Genomic DNA, 22,390 nt, shown 5'->3' on the forward strand with positions numbered 1-22,390 from the left:
AGCAATGAGTAAATGGAAATCATTGAAAATGAAACAGTGATGAAATAAAAGCTTTGTTGCATCTCTGTTATTGCAATGATTCCTTTTCAATTTTTCAACTATATACTCCATGGTCTTGTAATTTAGGTTAAGTTTATGGTCATAACTATATATGTTTATCCACAGGTAGGCGGGCGGGACTACAAGGTACCATTCATCGCTCTTGGCTGTGCCAACTTGGTCTGTGTCTTCGTCAACCTGATTTTGCTTCCGTCAACACGTGAGGGAAATTATGAGTCTTTTTTGTGATGCATCTTTTGATTCATTGGCTTCATGATATCATTACCTCCGCCAAGGGAGGAGGTTATGTTTTCGTTACCGTTGGTTTGTTCGTTAGTTAGTTCGTTAGTTCGTTTGTCCGTGTGCAAAATAACTCAAAAAGTAGTTAACGGATTTGGATGAAACTTGCAGGAAAGATTTAGAATGACACAAGTAACAAACAATTAACTTTTGGTAGTGATCCGATAATTTTTGGGGAATTTATGAAGGATTTTTGATATTTTGTAGGTAGGGTCATTGAACTTGGGAGTTCAGGCTGCGCGTATTTGAGGTTTGCATGCGCGCACTAAAGTGCGTGCTCTAGTATACAAATTAATGACTGCTATGAGGGGCACAGTTAAAATTATGGGCCCAAGGTGATATGAAAACCGTAACTATGCCCGAAGCGAAGCTGAGGGCATGGTTATAGTTTTCACATCACCGAGGGCCTACATAATTTTAACTGTGCCCCGTATATCAAGCAGTCATTATTTGTTTTATATACCGAAAATATAGATTCCGAAATTTAGATACCGAAAATATAGATTCCGAAATTTAGATACCGAAAATATAGATTCTAGTCTCTTTTACAGCACTCGTAATCAATGCTGATCGACAGCGCGGCGGCGCGGTCGTATCATTGTTGCGTATTGAGTGATCGTCTATGTGTACAGTGTACGGGGTTGCGACTGTCTCCAAACCTATTTTACAGGGCACAGTGACCGCTAGTCTCTTTTACAGCACGCTGATCGAATTCGCGGCGGTCGTATCATTGGTGCGTACATAATATTATGAGCGATCTATATGTGTACGGGGTTGCGACTGTCTCCAAACCTATTTAACATGTTACAGGGCACAGTAAATCATGACGTCATTTTGATCAACAATGGGGCACAGCTATTTTGATGACTCCCCTTTTAACCAATCAGATGAGAGGATTCTGTATATGAGGTATATAATATACAAAATAATGACTGCTATGAGGGGCACAGTTAAAATTATGGGTCCAAGGTGATGTGAAAACCATAACTATGCCCGAAGCGAAGCTGAGGGCATGGTTATGGTTTTCACATCACCGAGGGCCTTTGATCAAAAATGGGGCACAGCTATTTTCATGACTCCACTTTTAACCAATCAGATGAGAGGAATCTATATATGAGGTATATGATAACTTATTTCTGCTAGGGCAAGGCGCGCCGTGCAACTGTGGGTTTATGACGTAACAAAGGCTTCTATATTGGGAAATATTTCAGCACACAATGCTATATAAGTACGTATGGGTGGAAATCACTGATATCTCTATGGAAGAACAAGATCAGTGAAGGAAATGAGCTGCATGCTTGGCGGAGGTCTGCGCTCTCAGAGTGCTTTTCTAGTTATTTTTCTGATACTAGTAGAGCAGATAAGCCGAAAAATTGTGCAAATTTCGACTAAAGCATGAAACTTTCACCAGTGTAAGAAACTTTCACCAGTTTTAGTGCATGTTATAAAATTCATTTTAAGATCGGGAGTAAGTCTGAATCGACCTCTAATGACCTCCAAAGGTCAATGACCTCAAAATTTGATAAAAATAGATATTTTGCGTCATTGATGAATGTTAAAATGGTAATGATGTACTAAAAACTATTTTTTTTTTTGTTACAGTGGAATTGTCTTCATGTTCCATAGAACCCTGACAGGTTTCTACCTTTGACCTCTGATGACCTCCAGAGGTCAATGACCTCAAAATATCAGAATATTGATATTTTGTCATTGATTAATGATAAACACGGCAATGATGTACTAAAACCATGTTTGTTTGTTTTTTGTTTTGTTTTTTTTTTTTACAGTGGAATGGCCTCAATGTTCCACCGATCCTTGACAGGTTTCTACCTTTGACCTCTGATGACCTCCAGAGGTCAATGACCTCAAATTATCAGAATTTTTATATTTTGTGCAATTGGTTGATGATAAACATGATAACGATGTCTTAAAAATTCATTTGTGTTACAACTGAATCGCTTTCCTATACCTCAGATCAAGGGAAATTATTTACATGTCTCTGCCTTTGACCTCCGAGGACTGTGACAGGTCAATGACCTCAAAATATCAGAGTATTGATATTTGACGTATATTCAATGGTTAACTGTATACCTGGTGTGCAATCACGCATTATGCTTTTAGCATTTATGCTACAATAGAAGTGTCTTCTCATTCCACAGAACATTGGTCATTACCCTGTGTATATCCAACTTTGACATCTAAGGACAATGTGAGGTCAGACTTTTAGAATATCAAAATTTGTGTAGGATTACAATTATTTATGTTTGGCTTCATTGGTTTAATCCTAAAAGTGTAATCATTTACAAATCACGCCTTGACGTTATAATCAAAGCATGTATGCATATTCCACTGAGCATCGGTTCATAGTAAAAGGTTTCAGGAATGTGAGCGGTCAATTACTTCAGAAATGAAACTTACGTGTCTTCAGTGATGGCAGTGACCTAAAATACCGTATGTCCCCCCCCCCCAAAAAAAAAAAATACAACGGCACCCTCCGCAATGATATCTTTAAAAATATCGAATCAATCTAAATACAAATTCAGGGTATGAAACTGTACCTCATTGCCCACATCTTACAGGAAACCCCATTCGATTTGCTTCAGTGGTCAAAGAGAAATGAGAAATTTTGAAGAGGATGTCAGGAATCTCTTCCCTCCAAGTTCTGTCTATTGTATTCACACACAAGATCATCGAAGTGCTAAACTTGGAAAAATCAAACTCATGACATGCTTTAAAACAATCCACATTTCTCTGTGACCGCTTAACCAAATCGAATGGGTTACTGCAAAATAGAGCTGAATTTTATATTTTAAGACCCTGGAGTAGCATTCAGACAATTTTATCAAATTGTGTGTTATCAATGCGAAAATCTGATTTATTTTTTTTTTTTTTGGGGGGGGGGACATACTGTATAATATTTATGTTTTGGTTAGTTGTGCAGCCTAGCTTGCATGAAATTATGTGCAACATTATCAAATTTGCACTCGACAAAATTTGTACGCTTAAACATGGAAAGTGGGGAGAGGAGTACCATATTTTGGGTTGATGCTTAATAGTATGTGAACAGGCATATGGCAAAGTCTCTTGAACTGGATGAAAGGGTGAAAGATGCTAACCAGAAAACAACAGGCCCACCTCATCAGGTGTACGTCACAAGTCAAACAACTCAAGAGTCGTACAGTCCATGAGTTACGCAGCTCACGAGTCATACATCCTGTGACCTAAACACTAGGGCCCGAATTCTCAAACAGGCCCGTAGCCAGGATTTTTCAAGGGGGGGTGCGGTCACTAAAAAAACGGACCTTCGGTACCAATACCAATGATGACACACACACACACACACACACACACACAATTATATATATATATATATATATATATATATATATATATATATATGAAGAGTTTGTTTGCAAAAACCGATAAGTCCATATTTGCCAAATGGAGATATTTGCGATTAAAGGTCAAGAAAAATAAGGAGAATAATAAGAAAATGTTTGCTTCCTTTGACCATAACTTCAAAAATATACCTTTATATGTAGTGACCAATATATCATTTAAAAGGTATCATTTTGTACTTTATGACAGAGATCATACTTCAAAATCTTCAAAAATGGACTTATCGGTTTTTGCAAACAAACCCTTCATATATTTTTTGGACGACCGAACTACAAAAGTTGTTTAAGAATTTGCGCGCGAAGCGCGCCGCAAATTGTGAATTTTGACTGTTTTAATGACGTTTTAAAGTCTCAAGGAAATTTTTATTTTTGTCTGTTGCATGCAATCGCGTTACGGTATTTCATCTAGGAAATAGTAAAAACTCATTTTGCTAGGAAGTTGCAAAGTTTAATTGTGTTCGAGACTCTGCGCGCGTAGCGCGCCGCAAAATTGAGAATAGTGATTTTCCTGGTGTTGTTTTAACTTTTATTTTTTTTTTTATTGTATACCCGCGTTAGCAGGCCTGAAGCCTGGTATGCGAGTTTGTCAAAAACGAAAATAAATAAGAAAATTGTTAAAACAAAATGAATTGTAAATGTGAACCATTTATATTTTGCCTCCTTGTGGTAGGATATTTCCAGCATTTCCGAACTTTCAAATAATCATTTTAGATTTAATAATATCAAAGGTAGTAGATCCGATTCGCAAACATCTCCAATATCAGTCAAATGTCATATTAACCATCATGCTAAGAAGGTTTTCTTTGTGAAATTTGGAGGTCAGTGAAATTAAAAAATTACACATCCGTTAGCCATTGGAAGAAGTTGAGTGCAAATTCAGACCTCAGGCTTAGTGCTCAGATGTTTTCCTATTTGATTTGATCTGTCTTACTGTGCACACTAAGATACATACTGGAATGGTTATTTCTTATTTATTAAATTATAGTAGCATATTTGGTTACTAGCTGTCTCTAGGCATTTTCGAATTTGGGCTGCAAAGAGATCCACTACCTTTAAGTTAGAAGAGAGATAAGTAAATAATGATAAAATAAACAAACAAAAAAGAATGAGTTTCTTTTGTAATACTATCTGACAAACTTTTTACTTTACCATTTTACTTCATAGCTCAGCACTTTCCATTCTCTCTCATACCCTCTTACCCATTACATTTAAATGAAATACAACTAAAATGAGTTTGCGTGCCTGCATAATACTCTTTGGAAATTATAAGTGAGAATGTTCTTAGGTTTTGGCTCACTTTAAAATGAGAACCAATAGAACTGTCACAACATGAGAAAATGTATAAGTAATAATCAACAGTACATTTCCGAATTTGGCCTGCAAAGAAATCCGCTACCTGTAAGTTAGAAAAGAGATTAGTAAATATAATGATGAAATAAACAACAAAAAAGAATGAGTTTCTACCGCCGTATCCAGAACAGAGCCTGAAACGGTGCAGGCTCAAGAAATCGTTTGTACAATAATACGTCTTGAAGTACTGTGTGATACTGTTGACTCAGACTTCTACAAAGCTGTAAGTGAGAATTGTAATCCAATCCGACTCATTACCTGAGATATTTATGAAAATATATCAATAAAGAATGTAAATTAAATAACGATGCTTCACAATGCAGTCTAACGTTCTCACAATGCTATCATACATAGGGTTTTTCACTGACTGTTTTTACTCCTGAGCTCTTGCAATATTCAGGCTTTTGTAATACTATCTGACAAACTTTTTACTTTACCATTTTACTTCATAGCTCAGCACTTTCCATTCTCTCTCATACCCTCTTACCCATTACATTTAAATGAAATACAACTAAAATGAGTTTGCGTGCCTGCATAATACTCTTTGGAAATTATAAGTGAGAATGTTCTTAGGTTTTGGCTCACTTTAAAATGAGAACCAATAGAACTGTCACAACATGAGAAAATGTATAAGTAATAATCAACAGTACATTTCCGAATTTGGCCTGCAAAGAAATCCGCTACCTGTAAGTTAGAAAAGAGATTAGTAAATAATGATAAAATAAACAACAAAAAAGAATGAGTTTCTACCGCCGTATCCAGAACAGAGCCTGAAACGGTGCAGGCTCAAGAAATCGTTTGTACTAATACGTCTTGAAGTACTGTGTGATACTGTTGACTCAGACTTCTACAAAGCTGTAAGTGAGAATTTTAACCCAATCCGGCTCATTACCTGTGTTTTTTTATGAAAAATATGAATAAAGAATGTAAATTAAATAACGACGCGTCACAATGCAGTCTAACGCTCTCACAATGTTATCATACATAGGGTTTTTCCCTGACTGTTTTTACTCCGGAGCTCTTGCAATATTCAGGCTTTTGTAATACTATCTGACAAACTTTTTACTTTACCATTTTACTTCATAGCTCAGCATTCTTTCTCATACCCTCTTACCCATTACATTTAAATGAAATACAACTAAATTGAGTTTGCGTGCCTGCATAATACTCTTTGGAAATTATAAGTGAGAATGTTCTTAGGTTTTGGCTCACTTCAAAATGAGAACCAATCGAACTGTCACAAGATGAGAAAATGTATAACTAATAATTTGTTGGAACCGTAAGCAAATGCCAGCTGAAGGCGAGTAGGCAAGTGTGTTTAAAAGCATTAGATTATGCACGGAGATCGTACAGTTACTTGATAGATGATCTTTTCTCGAATATTGGTACTAGCAAAAGGGCTAGAAAAAGCAGCTATTATAATTCGTTAGGCATGCATAATGGCCCAATGAGTGTTACAAGAGAACTGGAGTAAGACAGGTCTTTCATTTTGTTTTGTCTCTCCTGATCGTTCGTAAGAAATGCTAATTCATGACCACCTTTTCACAATTTGATTGGAGCATGCATTCATAATGGAAAATAGTTGACATAATAATCTACCCCCAGGCATTATCATGCCAACATGTACTTATATATACATGTACTATATCTTTGTGAGACGTAGATATAAAATGTCTCAGGTTTTCGATTATAGTAATTTCGAGGAAATTTCTTTAATTTTTATCATATATGTAAACTTGAGGCTATTAGATTTTCATCCACTTACCTCTGTTCCTGTGAAAAAATGCAAGTGTCAACCTCAATGTCATCCACGAATCGCACGTACTCGGGCGGCCAGTGGAAAAAAAAAAAAAAAAAAACACCGGTCACACGCGCCAAGGGCCATGGCATGCAGTGCCAATATAATAATAGCTCGCACAAATTGATACATAACATTTGTGTTTGTGTGCATGGGGACGATCCGATGGTTCATACAACAAAAGGGTTTCGTACAATAATTTTTAACATTGTTAAACGTACTCTTCCACATTTACGTAGCATATAATGTGTCTTTATATTTATTTGGATTGTTATCTTGAGAATTGCTAAAAACAGTTATTATGAAAAAGTGGACCTTTCAGAATTGGGGGGGGGGGTGCGTACGCACCCGACGCACCCCCCCTGGCTACGGGCCTGTCAAAGGTGGAATAACTTCATTACACCGCGTATTCCGCCGATTTATTACGCCTCTTATGCAAATCAGGCCCTCGTGACGTAAAATGACGCGATTTATTCCCCGGAATCTATTCTCAAAGGTGGAATAACTTATTCCCCGGAATAACTACATTGTATTCCGCGGAATAGTTATTCCAGCTTTGAGAATTCGGGCCTAGATGAACAAGGTCCATGAGCTCCACATCATAATAGGCCCACAAGCTCGAGCTCGACACTCGAGGGGAACTTGGCATACGGTACGAGATATATGTATGTATTTCATACGGTACGGCATACGGTACGAGATATATATATGTATTTCAGAGAGCCTAATCTATTCAGTGTATAGGTCTTGTGGCCTATTACAGGTGGCCTTCAATTTGTTTTTCACATTATGTTGACATGTTTTAAAAGACTGTAACTCACCAAGATGCCTCTTGAAATGTTTTGAAAAACTTCTGCTTGATTTCACACGAGCGGATGATTATCAATTGTCTTTCTGCTATCATCGTGTGTGAAACAAACTATTGTTCAATCTGCAATTATTGTTGGTGCTCTATATAAGACATTCCAACCCTCCTCCAGCCTTGACATCCGTAGGCGTTGTGGTGTAGAGCGGGATCTGAACATCTCTCATGAAGCGAGACTTCTCTTCTCTTTTCTTTTCTTTTCCCCACTAACAATGTGAAACAAAGTATTGTTTCTCTTCAAAAGATAGCGTGCCAATTAATCTGTACTTAGGTAGATGCTCTAAACAAGACATTCCAACCCACCTCCAGCTTAGATATCCGTGACTTTTCTTTTCCCCATTTACAACTAAGTATAGCAGGAAACATAGAAGCATTCGCACATACTGTTACATTTCCCATCACATGCTTTGAACATCGGAATTTTCATGTACACATTTTCCCTGCAATTTTGCCAAGAACTTTTCAACACAATACATGTTCAAAAGAAAGCATTTGGTTCATACATAATTTGATTAAAGGGGCCTACTTATCACCGTCCACGTACTCGAACAGTTTTCGCTAAAGATGCAAGTATGTTTACTAGACTGCAAACAGTAGAATGATTTGCCCCTTAACAGATCAGATCTCCTGAATTGTCTTCAAACGTAAATTAAAGTCATTCCTCTTGAACGATTTATCTCTTATATATATATGAATACAACGTCATTATTGTGTAAGTTCCCAAAAGCTCCTTACAACTTTCTCCAAGCCGGCGACCATATTATTGTACAGATACATAGATATTGGATTTGTCATCAAATTTACAGCTTGCCACTCTAACTGATTTCTCGACTCAAACATGTTTTCTTTTTTTTTTAGTAAGTAATTTGCTAACAAACGTCCTTTCCCTAAAGCATTTCATTGGCTCAATCTTATATTGGGGTGTGGTGTTCACTAGAAATGAATTCCTTATTGGTGGGGCTAAGACCCCCTCCCCCTCCCCTTAGCCCCACCGTCGGTACGGGACCAAGCAAAAATTTGCACGTGTAAAAAGCCCTTTAGAGGGATAAATTCTGGCAGGAGGGCGACCTTCCAGCTCAGAAGATCATTTTATGTTTAGGGATGTCATTCCCCGTAATTTGGTGCGGGACTTTGGGGATGGAGAGCCATTGGAACTGACCACTAGCGGGGAAAGTAGGCATAGTAGCCAATGTCTAACTTATAAATTCCTATGACCATAGAGTTTTCTTGGGAGAGGGGGTTTCGACAAAAAAAAAAAAATAATAACTGGAAGGAAGATAAACGGGTTTCATAAACTCCAAGAAGGGGAAAATACTGAGCATATTGACGCCACAGGATGACTAGGAAAACGAATGCAGTGTTCTGTTTTCTTTTACTCTCTATCCTATTCTATTCTATTCTATTCTATTCTATTCTTTATTTTATGTGCTAGTAGCCATCTGGGCTATTATTGTAAAACATATATGTTTGTTTTGTACATCCTCTAAAGATCACCAGAGGTCAAAGGTAGAGCCCTGTCTTTGCTCTTTGGAATATGAAGACAATTCACTGTAAAACAGACATGCTTGTTTTGCACATCTTAACCATGTTTATCATTAACTAATAACATCACAGATCAATATTATGGTATTTTGAGGTCATTGACCTTTAAAGGTCATCAGAGGTCAAAGGTAGAAACCTGTCAATGCCCTGTGGAAACGGAAGATTTGTAGTACAAATGCATATTTAGTGCAGCGTAACCAAGATTTAGGCCTATCATTCACAAATGCCTCCAAACATCAATATTCTGATATTTACAGTTCATTGACCTCTGGAGGTCATCAGAGGTCAAATCGGACTTACCTCTCGATCTTAAGATGAATCTTATGGTACGTACTAACACTGGTGAAAGTTTCATGCTTTAGTCAAATTTTGCACCATTCTCATGATTTTGAGGGCTTAACTGCTCTACTATACCTTATTTGACTGGTTGTATTGGTTGTGCTTCCACAACGTATTGACTCCTGGCATACGATGCCAAACAATGTTATGTCGGAAACACGGAGCAGAAAAATACACGTTTATTTGAAAATCATTGAACGGTGCACCGGACGAGAAGGAATATGGATGGCCTTGGCATGACTAAAACGTCATTTACAGCAAAAATGAGAAGCAAATAATATTTACCAAATTTAGGTGATGTTCGTTACTCCGAGCGTTCGTTATTCCGAAACACACAAATTTCCTATACCTCGATTTCATTAATCCGAAATTAAAGTAGAATTCGTTATATAATCTGAACATTTGTGGCGTTATTCCGAAGGTTCATCAATCTGAAAATGAAACAAGATTCGTTATTTCGAAGGTTCGTTGATCCGAAATGGAAAAAAAAAAAGGTTTGTTAATGAAAGAAGCTGCCCACTAACGATCGAGAACTTTCGGAATTACGAACCTTATTTCGTTTTCCAACTAATGAACCTTCAGAATGATGAGTCTTTTTCTATCTCATTTCTTCGATTGCGAAAAATGTTGATTTACAAATCGAGCAAAGCGGAGCTATCAGTCAAGTTACGATGACTGTATATACGTAAAGAGAGTTTTGGATATGTTCAGAGCATCAAAGTTTTACCTGAATCGGTGAAGTACAGTGCACCGATTTCACTTCATCTTGATGAGTATGAAAGCGCACAATATTCTTATTGTCTCGGATTGATTCTATTCATGGACCATGTATAAATGTTATGACAATTGTGCGGCTTGGCTTCATGGGGTTATATTTCCAGATTGTCCAGAGAAGGAGAGCTCCTCTATCACCAGCTTCCTTCGCATCCCGTCCGTCTGGCCCGTGGGGCTGGTCATCTTCGTTGGGAGTGGGGCCTTTGGGTTCCTGGACCCCACCCTCTCGCTTCATGTGGAGGTCTTCACTCGCAGCGCCACCATCGTTGGTCTTCTCTTCCTCCTGGCTGGTGGATGTTACGCCATCAGCTCTCCGGTCTGGGGCTACCTAGCCGAACAATTTGTGAGCTTATGAATAGGCCTTGAGATCGTAGACCTGAAAATAAATTCCTAGATATGTACCAATACGCAAGAGATTCATATGTTTCATACGGAAATTGAAAATGAGTTGCCACATCATTCTGATTCATGTTCAAGTTGACTTTGAAAAAATAGAGTAAGAATCAAACAAACAAAGTACAATTGAAGTAGAAAATGCTTCGTCAGCAGTGAAATCTCGAATGTCTCATGGTTTCTCGAAATTTTGCGTTAGTCGCAAGATGAGATGATGTTAATGTGAAGTCGTGTATCTTTGGCATTAAATAATCATATTTTTAGCTTAATAATATCTTATTGATAACAAAAGAAAAGTAAGAAAACTGCCTGAATTGCAAGGAGACAGACTCAGCTAGCACTCATCCTGTTTTCTGGTTCCTATTATCCTTGATTTTTCCGTGTGATTGCATATTTGTATACAGGTACACTGATCATGACTGCATTAGACAATAAGATTTCAATTAATTAATCCATTATCAGTCAGCCAGTTTGTCAGTTATTCATTCATTCACCACTCTCTATGGGCACATATCACATAATAATTATGGTAATAGACCATCCTGTATGTAACAATGACATGTCAATTATCAACCTTGCTCCACCCCTCAGAAAATCTCTCGTCTCTTGGTGATCCTTGGTTCCATCATGAGTGCCGTAGCCTTCCTCCTTATGGGCCCTTCTCCACTCCTCAATCTACCAAAGTGAGTCCAGTGTTCACTTTCCTGTCAGTACAAAGCGGTGTTCCGACGATAGGCTAAACTTTTCATCTAATGAGATAAGACGGTGGGGGATATATTTGTTTCCCTTTGATAAACTTGAAACTTACAGCAAATCACACGAATAGAGAATACAAAAAACAAAAATGTCAAAAAGTAACGTTAAAAAAAGACTAACATTCTTCAATCGATTTAGTTATCATAGACTAAGAATAGTGAACAAATCAAACCGAAACAACAACGCAGAATGGACGTGGGCGTTTACATACGTGAAATTAGGAAAATTAATGGAAAATACCACAAGAATAGCACAAGAATGCAAATAAACTTTTATGAAACGGAAAAAAAAAACTGAGGAAGTCGTATAGTGGAAGTAGTTCATGACTGTTATGTCTCCTGTTCGTTTGCATTTGTATATATTTAGCGAGCTCTGGATTATCTGCGTGAGTCTATTTCTGGCTGGAGTCTTTGTGTCAGCTTCGGTCATTGCATCCTTCACAGACTTCTACTTGGCTGCCTTGTAAGTTAAAATCCCTTCAACAACACTGACAGAGAAATCACATCGTTGAAAAGAAACACCAACAACAACAACAACAACAACAACAAAACTTGGGGATATCATACAGCAGGTTTATATTGTCACTACCCTGGGAGGAGGTCAGTGGCCTCTACAACACTGCTTTGGGGATTTCCCTTTCCTGATCAGTGATAATTGTAGAAATAGTACAATGCATTAACTACTCTCGACATGAAAAAGAAAACAACAGACCAAAACGGAACTAAAATAAACACACACATACACACAAACCAAAAACAAACACTGTTGAACCGGAATATGTTTCTTAAACCTCGAATAAAAGTGAATTGCGCAAAAGAAAGATTTTGTGAAGAGCGGAAGAGCAGCGATGTGCAGGCATTCGCATAAAGGCCGTGATCCTCAACCCATGGTATGGATATGGATATCATCCTCTTTCCTTATATTTTCAATGATAAACAACGTATTTAATATAACAGTTCTTGCAATCAGGTGCTTCTTGAGCAGGACTTTTAAAATTCCTATATACTTTCTACTTTGCTTTATAACAAAAATGGTTCAACTTGGAACAAGAAGACAGACACAGTGTATAAACATTTTATACTAGTACAATGTGTATCCTGCATGTTATGACAGAGAGAGAAAAGTGAACAAATAGATGATTATGATATGTATGGACACATTTTGAGCGAAGCAGATTTATTGATTTTCTATATGTTTTTTTATTATGAATAATTAATATTTGTTTGTTTGTTTGTTTGTTTGTTTTTTAATATAGATAAATATTGATCCAAGAAAATTCATGTACAACAGTAACTGCAATATTAACCTCTCTGTTGTTTATATTTTTCTGCCGGCATCGATCATTTCGCAACACCTGGCAGAGAGAATGATCTTCCGAACGATATGAGCACACAAGCTGTGGTATCAGGGATTTATAACAGCGTGTATTCGTTGGGGTAAGCCAAACAAGATATTTCTGCATGCATGCTACGGGAGTCTAGATATGTCACATGGAGCCTCATATTTCCTGTTTACGGACACAAGGAGAGAAAAGTCAGAATGCTATTAAAACGTACAGTTTATGATATAATACGAATGTGAAGGGCCAGGGAAAGATCAAAGTGTATTTCGCAGATCATAGTTCTGTTCTGCCTCTTTTGCCGATCCGCCGATCAACAAACCATGTCTTCTACATTCCTTCAACTTTTAAACCATGTGCGTATACAAGTCCCACCCGGCAGATTAATCCATCAAACGGATGACATGATAACTGTTAATGACCATCGATTGTCTGTTTGGATGTAAGTTGTTGTTTGTTTGTTTGTTTGTTTGTTGTGTTTTTTTGTTTTGTTTTTGTTTTCGTTTTGACTTACATCTGTTTGTTTGCTGTCCTGCTAATCCTTTTGTCACTGGTTTTTACTCTTCGCTATTCCGGTCACTTTCGACACTTTTATTTTGTTCTATAAATAAAGAACATGGTTACTGGATTGATAAGGTCATCTAACAAATCATGCCATAGACCATTTCCCGGGTATTTTGCAGTTCCACAATTTTCTTATTCTGGTCCGATTTCAAGGACACCGTCACTGCTACGTTTGATTTATTTTTCTGGCCTGGATTTTCAGAAGCTATTTGATACCATAAAAATCGTCTCATGTTTTCGTAGGAATTTCGTCGGCCCGTCTATGGGTGGAGTCATGATGGACACATACGGATTTGATTGGTCAGTGACTATCTTGGCTGGAATTCAAGTTCTCGTTGCTATCATCCTGGCGCTCTTCACACTTGGTGAATTCTGCTGTCCTGGAAGGTATGTGGCAACTTTCATCTGCGCCTATGAAATGTGTAAATATACAAAGCAGGCTGCGTTCGAGCGCTCAAAAGTGAACCGAACCAAACCATATTGTACCGTACTGTACCATGCCAGATTTGGAGCGTTCGAGGGCTCCAGTGCGGGCATGGTACGGTATACGGTGCACCTTTTATGGTTTTTGGGAGAGTGCTCGAATGCAACCATAGTTATTTGTACTTTCTAAAACATCACCAGTCCTGTTTTCTCAGTGTGTGCAGTAATGCATTGTGAAACAAAATTTAGAGTAAGGTCGCAGATTCTGAAGACATGGATTCAACTAAAACACCCGACTATTATCATCATGTCCTTGGAAGTCCTACTTTTCTTCTTAGAGAAGGTATTTAATGCAACAGAGCTCTCATCGCTCTTAGCTTAGTGTGGAAAATCGGATAGACATCTAGACAGGATCTTAGTTATGTAATGGACAAGGTGGATTACTGTGTTCATGCTTGTCAAGCTTACTTTTAAAGAACTCCGGTATTAGCCGTCCACCGAGAACTAAATCTCACACATATCGCCTTTCCCGCCTCCATTTATTTTGCTGTCGCCAAATTCGGAAAGGCCCTTACAAGCCGATGTACTGTATTTAAATGCAAGAGAGAAAAAGGGGGAGCCCGAAAAACATTGTCGTTTCATTAGCTACTCTTTCTTCTCTAGACGAACATTTCCAGCAGCCACGAACCGATTAAAGAAGGAACTGTTTTCAGTGTTATCAAAGTTAGGTTTTGCTCCCTATGTCAATTTCCAGGAGTTCGCAGCGTCCGTCTTCTCCCCGCCAAGTCATGACCGCGGTGAACGACACTTACTACGAGGACAGCTTTGATCCCTTCCTCAAGTATCAGGTGTAACCAAAGAGGTATACCTCCTTGGTGTTACCAACCCTCCTGGAACATTCCCTGTATGAACCCTACCTCATCCCAACTTTTTGACTGCTTCTCTGAAAAAGGCAGGGTGCATGGAAACACCACTATTCCTTGGAAGTGAAAGTTTTTGGTGAAGATTGGAGTCTTCGATACAAGGCAGACTTGCTTTATAGGCTACTTGTCCCCATTCTCTATCAAGAGTCCGCCTCGATTCGGGGGTACAGTGTAGCACTTTGAATTGCAACTGACATTTCCTTGTGTCTGGGAGACATATCTTAATGTTGCAGAGATGATGTGACTGAGACAACATTTTTCAGTCACTGGCTGTTTCAAGATTTCTCTTTCAATGTTGAAAATTTCTGTATCAAAGGACAGCCTTTGTATTACACTGTATATGGCCTTTTTACCATTGGTAAAACATTGAAATCAAAATCTCTGTACCTGTATAAAGTTTTGTTGGTTGCGTGCCTACCGAGTTTCACTGCTAAAGTTGTGTATGGCTAGTTCAATAGACTGAGACTGTCATTGTTATGTTGTATGGGGTGATTTATTAAACTGTGTGTTCTCCCTGAATGTAGACTCTGCATTCTCCCAGGTCAAATTGAAAAGGGGACTGTTTTGTAAAAAAAAATAAATAAAAAAAAAAAATAAACAAACAACACCATGTATTTGCATTGCATTTTTGTCCAACATGTTATTCATTCGTTCAAATTTAAAATAAAATGAGCAAATTACACAGACTTTTAGTGTGATCATTGTTTTAATTCTTTGTACCAGTACGTCATAAAAATCTGCTCTATTCAGCAATATGTACAATAGCATTTCATTTACAGTTCTTCCAACAATGCACTTTGATTATTCAAGTAACATACATGCCAGCATATAACACAATATGTCTGTATATCAAAATACATGTACATTTAACACACACACAAACGAGCAATTTAGTACACTGGCAATATTAAGCATATTCTCTTCAATGACTTATTTTTTCTCTGTAGTTGAAAATCTCGTACAGTCCCCACCCTATCACTCTACATTCAATCTTACGCTACAGTACCACCTTCAATAACTCATTTCTAGTCCCTGCTAGTTTTGCTCTACATGACTGTACATGTATGTAAGTACACGGAAGAGTGGGGATAAGATTTTGGTCAAGTGAGAGTAATGAACTAGTGATAGAAATGCAATTAAGCCAATGACCCACAGTAAACACTTTCAGATCTGCCACATTCTACAACGTTATATCTTTTTATGCAGAACCTGGGTCTAACCTACTTTGTCACTACGCAATGTGAGATTGTTTATACGATTCAATGAGAAAAAAAAAGGGGACAAAACTAAATTTTGGTCATGATTTCTCTTTTCTCCCAGTCAGTATCAAGACATGATTACAATGCAGTGCAAAGAATGTGACTCCAGTTGAAAGGTACAATCATGGCCCTGTTTTATCAAAAGATATAATCGATTATAAATTTCCTTACCACACAGGCTGCCATAGACTTACGATAGAAATCAATTATATAATCAATTATAACTCTTCACAAAATAGGGCCCAGGTTTGAAATGATAAAACTTGCAAGTTTTGATCTTTCAGTTTAGTTCAACACAAATTATTGAATGGCCTCTCCTGTTTCAATATGTATGAATAGGAAGTCACTTCATGGTCTCCTTAAATTCCTTAATCTGTCCACAATAAAAAGTGTTGAAGACTACTGAACCCTGATAAAATACATCGCAGCTCATTCCAATTCCCCTTGATGAATATAGGTATACACTGAAACAAAAAGGGCTATAGTTGCCCAAACTCCTGTACACAAGCATGCAGATATGGTATGTGTGAGACTTGCATTCTTATCAAGAGTTTATTAGTCAAGAGTTGAGCAGGTATTTACAGCATAATTATGCCGATTTGAATGTAAGTAAATAATCTCAAATTGTTCAGGACACACCATGGTCTTTTGTGTAGACAGAGCACGCTAGACGCATGCTCATGTGACAAAAACAGCCAATGGGAGGAGTCTATAGGATGCCATTTGAGATGATTTACTGGTATTCAATTGGGCATGTGCTGTAAATCTTTGCTACGTAAGCGTTAAACTTGATCTAGGGAAAATTCATCTATCCTCGGTACTTTGATGCCATGTATAATTCATATTACAACACCACATGATGATCCCATTCAAACATTAATCATGCAGTTCTATTTTTTTTTTTCTGCTTTGAAGATGAATTTGCCAAAGTTTTAAATTTCTCTTTTGCCCAGTATGTAGCTCCCATGTGATAACTTCTCTCAGTATCTTCCTACTTTACAAATTGGAAATTGTGAAATTGTGGACCTGGAAAACAAAAATATGATGTATGGAATTCAGACAGATACAGCCCTGGAGCCCTGGCCATAGGCCACTGTTCAGGATTATATCAACCTACCACTCGGAATGACTCCTTTGGGGAAAATGTTGATCATGCATACTGAGCTGCAGATCACAACATCAATTTTGATCATCTGGCTGAACTCCACCTTGTTACCCCCTAGGAGCCTATTCATGTCATCACTGCCACTATGATCAAAAATTTTACTTCTTATCTCTACAAGTAAGTGCAACATCATTTAGTTGTACTAATTCTGATTCTGGAGCAGATTTTTTTGACCCCTCAAGGGCCCTATGGTGACCATCTGAAAAAGAAAACAATAAAACTTTGTATCCCCTAAACCATGGAAGGATTCCTGCCAAGTTTAGATAAGATCAGACCACAGCTGTCAAATAAGAAAAAAGAAAAGAAGAAGTAAAACCTTAAAGAAAATGCACAACACACAATGGGCAAGAGACAGAATTTAACTTATTTTTCTCAACTGGTGTATTGTCTTGTATCACTCCTAAAATTCAACACAGCTCTCTTTTTAAAGCTAGGTTCTTCTTTCATTACAGCGGCATGATCCATGAAATGCCCAATGATGCACTGTGGCATGGGGGGGGGGGGGAGGGGCTAGGCAATTGATTTGAAACTTTACAAAACCCATGACAGAGTGGTGACTACTACAAATTGCAATATTATATACATAGAACCATACACTCTCACTTCTGTGCATTGCTAAAATACTTTGCATCTTACCACAGACAAAAAGACAACATCCAAACATATATAATTGCACTTTTATGATGGATTACATTGAAGAATTACTCTTACACACAAACACAACAACCGCAGTTAATGGGTCAGTCATATTCCATTGAATCCCTTCCCATATTGTACACTACCTGTGACTCTCATTGTATGCCCACGTAAGTGGGTCTGTCATAACTGTTTAATCATGTGTTATTCCCAAGCTATACATTAAATCCATGTCATAACACCAATTGCACCATAATTTGCCTGGAAACTTGCTCATTTTGGCAAGTTTTGAAATTTGGATTTTTGACAGAACAAACACACATCAACAGTGATATGATTATTTACACATAATATGTCAGAGTTCTGTACCAAGTAAAGACGAAAAACCTCCTTTGTTATTGCCCTACAACAGAGCACAATTTCAAAATACACACATTCTGATGTCATAAATTATGCAAATTAATTATGTAAATGCAAATTTACATACAAGGCAGCAGCTAATCATTTCAGATAAATAGTTGTTCGTTAAGTACATGTTACATTTCATCTACAAACTGGGCAAACTCATTTCTCTAAAATCTTATAAAGCTCCATCTTAGCCCATAAAATCAATCACTTTTATATGGCATAGTGATAGAGTTACTTATTATAGGATGTTTATGTCCACTTTGTAATGTAAAATATTGGAGAGATAAGCAAAATCTCTTTATTTCATCAAGGTAAAAATGCTTATACCATTTTCTAATCCCTCTAATCCACCCTCCCTCTTGAAAAAAAAAAAAAAAAAAAACTTCCATGAAAAATTGCATATTGAAGTAGCCACAGTGTGTTTGCAATTTTGACTCAAGATTTGATGTACCAAACACAAAAAACTAGAAGGAAAAAACTGGCATCACCATCCCTTTTCCTCACACTTTATGCACCAATCCTAGTAGATAAAGCCAATAAGAATGTGAATTGTAGAGGGAAGGGGAAGAGGGGTGACAAAGGGCCTGGTTCTTATTTCAATCTCTGCTGACTGATGAAGAAAAAGAGGTGGCAATCAAATTTGATTTCCAAATCAAAAACAAACAAACAAAATTTACTGTAATTAAAAATGATTGGATTGAATGACACCTGAGCAGGACCAGAAAATCTTAAAACAAAAACAAAAAATTATAAACTTAAAGCATTTGCACTTCATATGCTTTAATACCTGATATACTCCATACAGAACCAATATGGGAATAGAATGCACTCAGGCAAAATATGGTTCATAAATATTCCCTGGAGTATCACACAGCTTATACCTTCAACACATGAACACAACACCAAACACCATCATGCATGTCAGAAGGGAGAGATTACATCATTAAAAAAAAAAACCTCACCCACTCATTATTAATCTAGCGCGATACTGATCCAAAATGATCATATATTCATGAGTCAAAGTATGAATCTACTCGCCATATCATTAATATCAGCAGATATTGGTAAATTAATGAGCTATGAAATTTGCTATGGTTGAATGATATTGATGGAGGATATGTGTGGAACTAGTATTGTTGGATGGTTTGAGATGAAAAAAAAAAATGTTCTCAATTCCTCATGCCATTAGAGAGACGCTCGTTATTAGTTTCTGTTGGTAACTGGGATAACTATTTTTAGAAACATCCATAATGCACAAAGATGAAATTACATCACATAATTAATTTCATGAGATGTAATATTTGCTTCTAAGGATCTAATCAACATACCAATGAGCCCCAGTTTGTAGCAATACACACTGCACCACAATCAACATTTGCCAGAACAAAATTCATAATGATCAGTTACAGGCAATTAGCCTACATGATACGTAACTTATTCAATAAGGGAGGCAGTCATTTAGACACAGAATGTATTTGCAACTATTAAAGAAAAAAAAAATCATTGCTTAAATGTAAAACAGCTATGTTATCTGCTATAGGGTGTTATGCCTATAGCTCTTAGCAATTGCAAATGCACATTAGTTATAACTTGGAGTGGATATACCAAATTACCTCATGAAGTATCATTATGCATGTCCATTGAATGTCACAACCATGGACACGGGATGGATGATGAAACGTCACAATCTTATATTCTTCAAGGGAGGGCATAGTTCAAGAGATTAATTCCTCATTTTCTATGATGGCTCTAGTAGTAACAATTCACTCATTTACACATCTACTCAGTTTACTTTGGAAATGGGTGGTATTCACATTAATGGGGGGGGGGGAGCAGTAACCATTTCTATAGATTTCATAGTGGTGGAGGTAGCACTGCATTCATATTTAGCTGATAAAATTTAGAAGTTTCCAAGGCAATGGTCACATCTACTTTACTACACATCACAAAACAGTTTTCTCAAGGAACTGAATGGAAAACATAATGTCTAGACAGGAAACTTTACCAATCATACACAAGTCCGTATCCCAAGTTTTTTTTCTTTGAGGTAAATACAAATAACTGTCATTACTTCACTGATACTGGTTGCATCAAATTTCAGAGGCAGCGTACAATTCAAAGCAGTGATTTGGTTCAGAATGTGTATTGATAAGGAATACTATAAATCTCCTTATCATATAGCACTACTTGTAATAGTGTTGATTTCAAGAAAAATATGTTTATCTAAAATCACCTCAACTCGCAAAACTTGGGATATGTCGGTCATGGATGGTATGAAGATAATTTCAGGAAGTGATAAAATTGCAAGAATGGAGATACCGGTATCATGATTGAATTAAAACAAGTAAAGATTTAAGGGAGGCAAAGTCATATAATCCTTAATATACAATCATGTCATCGCAAGTAGCATCACAATACACAGTCTTCTATGAAAGATCATTAAATGACAGAAAACATGAAAATTGAAAGAACCACATTTCGTCTGTTGAGAATGAGAACGGCGTTAAGTTGTCCCGAACACTATGGGTTTAGAGGCAACTTAACGCCCTTATCATTCTCAGGCGACGATTTATAGAGTAATATTCATGACATAGAAGCCAGATTACACTGCTGAACAAAAACCACAACAATCAGATTACTGTCACATGATATATTATGAGTGATAGAAAATGCAAGTACTCTCCACTTGTACAGCTAGCATATTATACCACCTCAAAGTGCGCAACCTCACTGCAGACATCACTGAATTTGACAATGCAGAAGGGCATGTGTCAGCTGATTTAATGGCAGTACTACTCAGATGAAAGATATCCAATGGCATGTTTGTGGAGTACTTTAGATACATGTACTTTCTTTGGGATTACTGACCTTAGTTCAACAAACTGGTTTTAAAGAGCTAGTATTGGTCATTTGGTCTACAGAGTCAGAATTTTTGCTCTTGACACACCCACTTGGGCTGAATGAACATGGGCTTGTCTTGCCCCAGCATGCACACCTCACTGGCATAAATTGGCTCCTCCAAGCTGCATGATCCAAATGTTAAATACATGTCATCAGTACTTTCCCCTTGGTCCCCTACAGCAACATTTTGATCTGATGGCTCCTCACAGCTCCTGCCATATGGCTTTAGTGGGCAAGGACCCTCCATTCCTGCTGGGGGTGCCATGTGTGTAGAAGAAGGGTTCACATTCCCTCCCAGTGATGGTTTGAAACCACCTTGTACCGACACCATTGGTCCATCCCAACTTTTACTCAAGGTTGTCATGGGAGCGGAATGATCCACTGAGACAGAGGGGAGACAAGGCATCCTGCCATCTTGATGTATCCCCTCCACACAGACATCACCATCATTTGATGGTTGTTTCTTTGGGGTTGAATGATGACACATGTACTGACTCACTGCAGGGGGACTTCCATGGAAGACTTCATTCTTAGGAGGGGTGGACTTCACATCTTGGATGCAGGCAGGTGCAGATAGGCGCTTCTGTATCTTCTCTTCACTCATCTTTATTGCACGATTTCGTTTCTGAGCATAATAAAGAGTTTTTGCCTGTAGGTGACAGATGAAAAGAACAAGTAGAAAATCTCCCTTTTTATGAGATGTTGAAAATCAATATAATTTTATATGCAACCCAGGTAATGTCTTCTATCTTATCCTGTTGGCATGAGACACTGACACAAGAGCCAGTTATTTTTTTGTAATGAGAAAATTGCCTAATACAACATCAACACAATGCTAGTTTGTGACATGACTACCAAGACCACAAACATTCAAAGTTATACACATCATTTCTTGCCATGATGCTCACAAACTGTCCAATCTCTATATCACAAGGCACTGATGTAGAAATACCACTATACCGAATTGACAGACAAGATTGCTCATACATCAAAGAGTGATGAGTGCATCACATCAAGCCACAAACACAAAAGGAGACCAGAGATATAAGGTATATATGATATCACTACACAACCAGTTTGTGCACCTTACACATTCTTAATACTTTCTTCATGGTTCTACACATTCTCAACAAAACTACTGAAACAAACTACAGATCATGAGAAAAAAAAAAACAATTGGAAAACTACAAATCATAACTATCAAAGTCATTTAACATG

At 37.5% G+C, this 22,390-nt stretch overlaps 3 protein-coding genes across 3 annotated transcripts in view; 1 reads left to right on the forward strand and 2 right to left on the reverse strand.

Annotated features, from left to right (window-relative positions):
* The window catches only part of LOC140239586 (MFS-type transporter SLC18B1-like), a 33,843-nt gene extending 18,892 nt beyond the window's left edge, over positions 1 to 14,951 (forward strand). The window contains exons 6-13 of the mRNA XM_072319417.1: positions 166 to 251; positions 1,977 to 2,009; positions 10,532 to 10,748; positions 11,390 to 11,481; positions 11,921 to 12,016; positions 12,916 to 12,990; positions 13,701 to 13,844; positions 14,635 to 14,951. Coding sequence (XP_072175518.1) covers positions 166 to 251; positions 1,977 to 2,009; positions 10,532 to 10,748; positions 11,390 to 11,481; positions 11,921 to 12,016; positions 12,916 to 12,990; positions 13,701 to 13,844; positions 14,635 to 14,734 — 843 coding nt within the window. The 3' untranslated portion in view covers positions 14,735 to 14,951. The remainder of the gene's footprint in view (positions 1 to 165; positions 252 to 1,976; positions 2,010 to 10,531; positions 10,749 to 11,389; positions 11,482 to 11,920; positions 12,017 to 12,915; positions 12,991 to 13,700; positions 13,845 to 14,634) is intronic.
* Positions 14,952 to 15,502: 551 nt separating this feature from the next.
* LOC140239587 (uncharacterized) lies at positions 15,503 to 22,284 on the reverse strand. Its single transcript, XM_072319418.1, has 2 exons — positions 22,276 to 22,284; positions 15,503 to 21,821 (listed from the first exon to the last, which is right to left on the reverse strand). The coding sequence occupies exons 1-2, from the start codon at positions 22,282 to 22,284 to the stop codon at positions 21,195 to 21,197; spliced, it is 636 nt and encodes a 211-aa protein (XP_072175519.1). The 3' UTR covers positions 15,503 to 21,194.
* Positions 21,709 to 22,390, reverse strand: part of LOC140239567 (kinesin-like protein KIF13A) — a 100,478-nt gene continuing 99,796 nt past the window's right edge. Inside the window, exon 33 of the mRNA XM_072319399.1 lies at positions 21,709 to 21,821. The gene's annotated coding sequence lies outside the window, so the exon portion shown is untranslated. The remainder of the gene's footprint in view (positions 21,822 to 22,390) is intronic.

This window comes from Diadema setosum, chromosome 16, assembly GCF_964275005.1.
Source record: "Diadema setosum chromosome 16, eeDiaSeto1, whole genome shotgun sequence".
Lineage (NCBI taxonomy): Eukaryota > Metazoa > Echinodermata > Echinoidea > Diadematoida > Diadematidae > Diadema > Diadema setosum.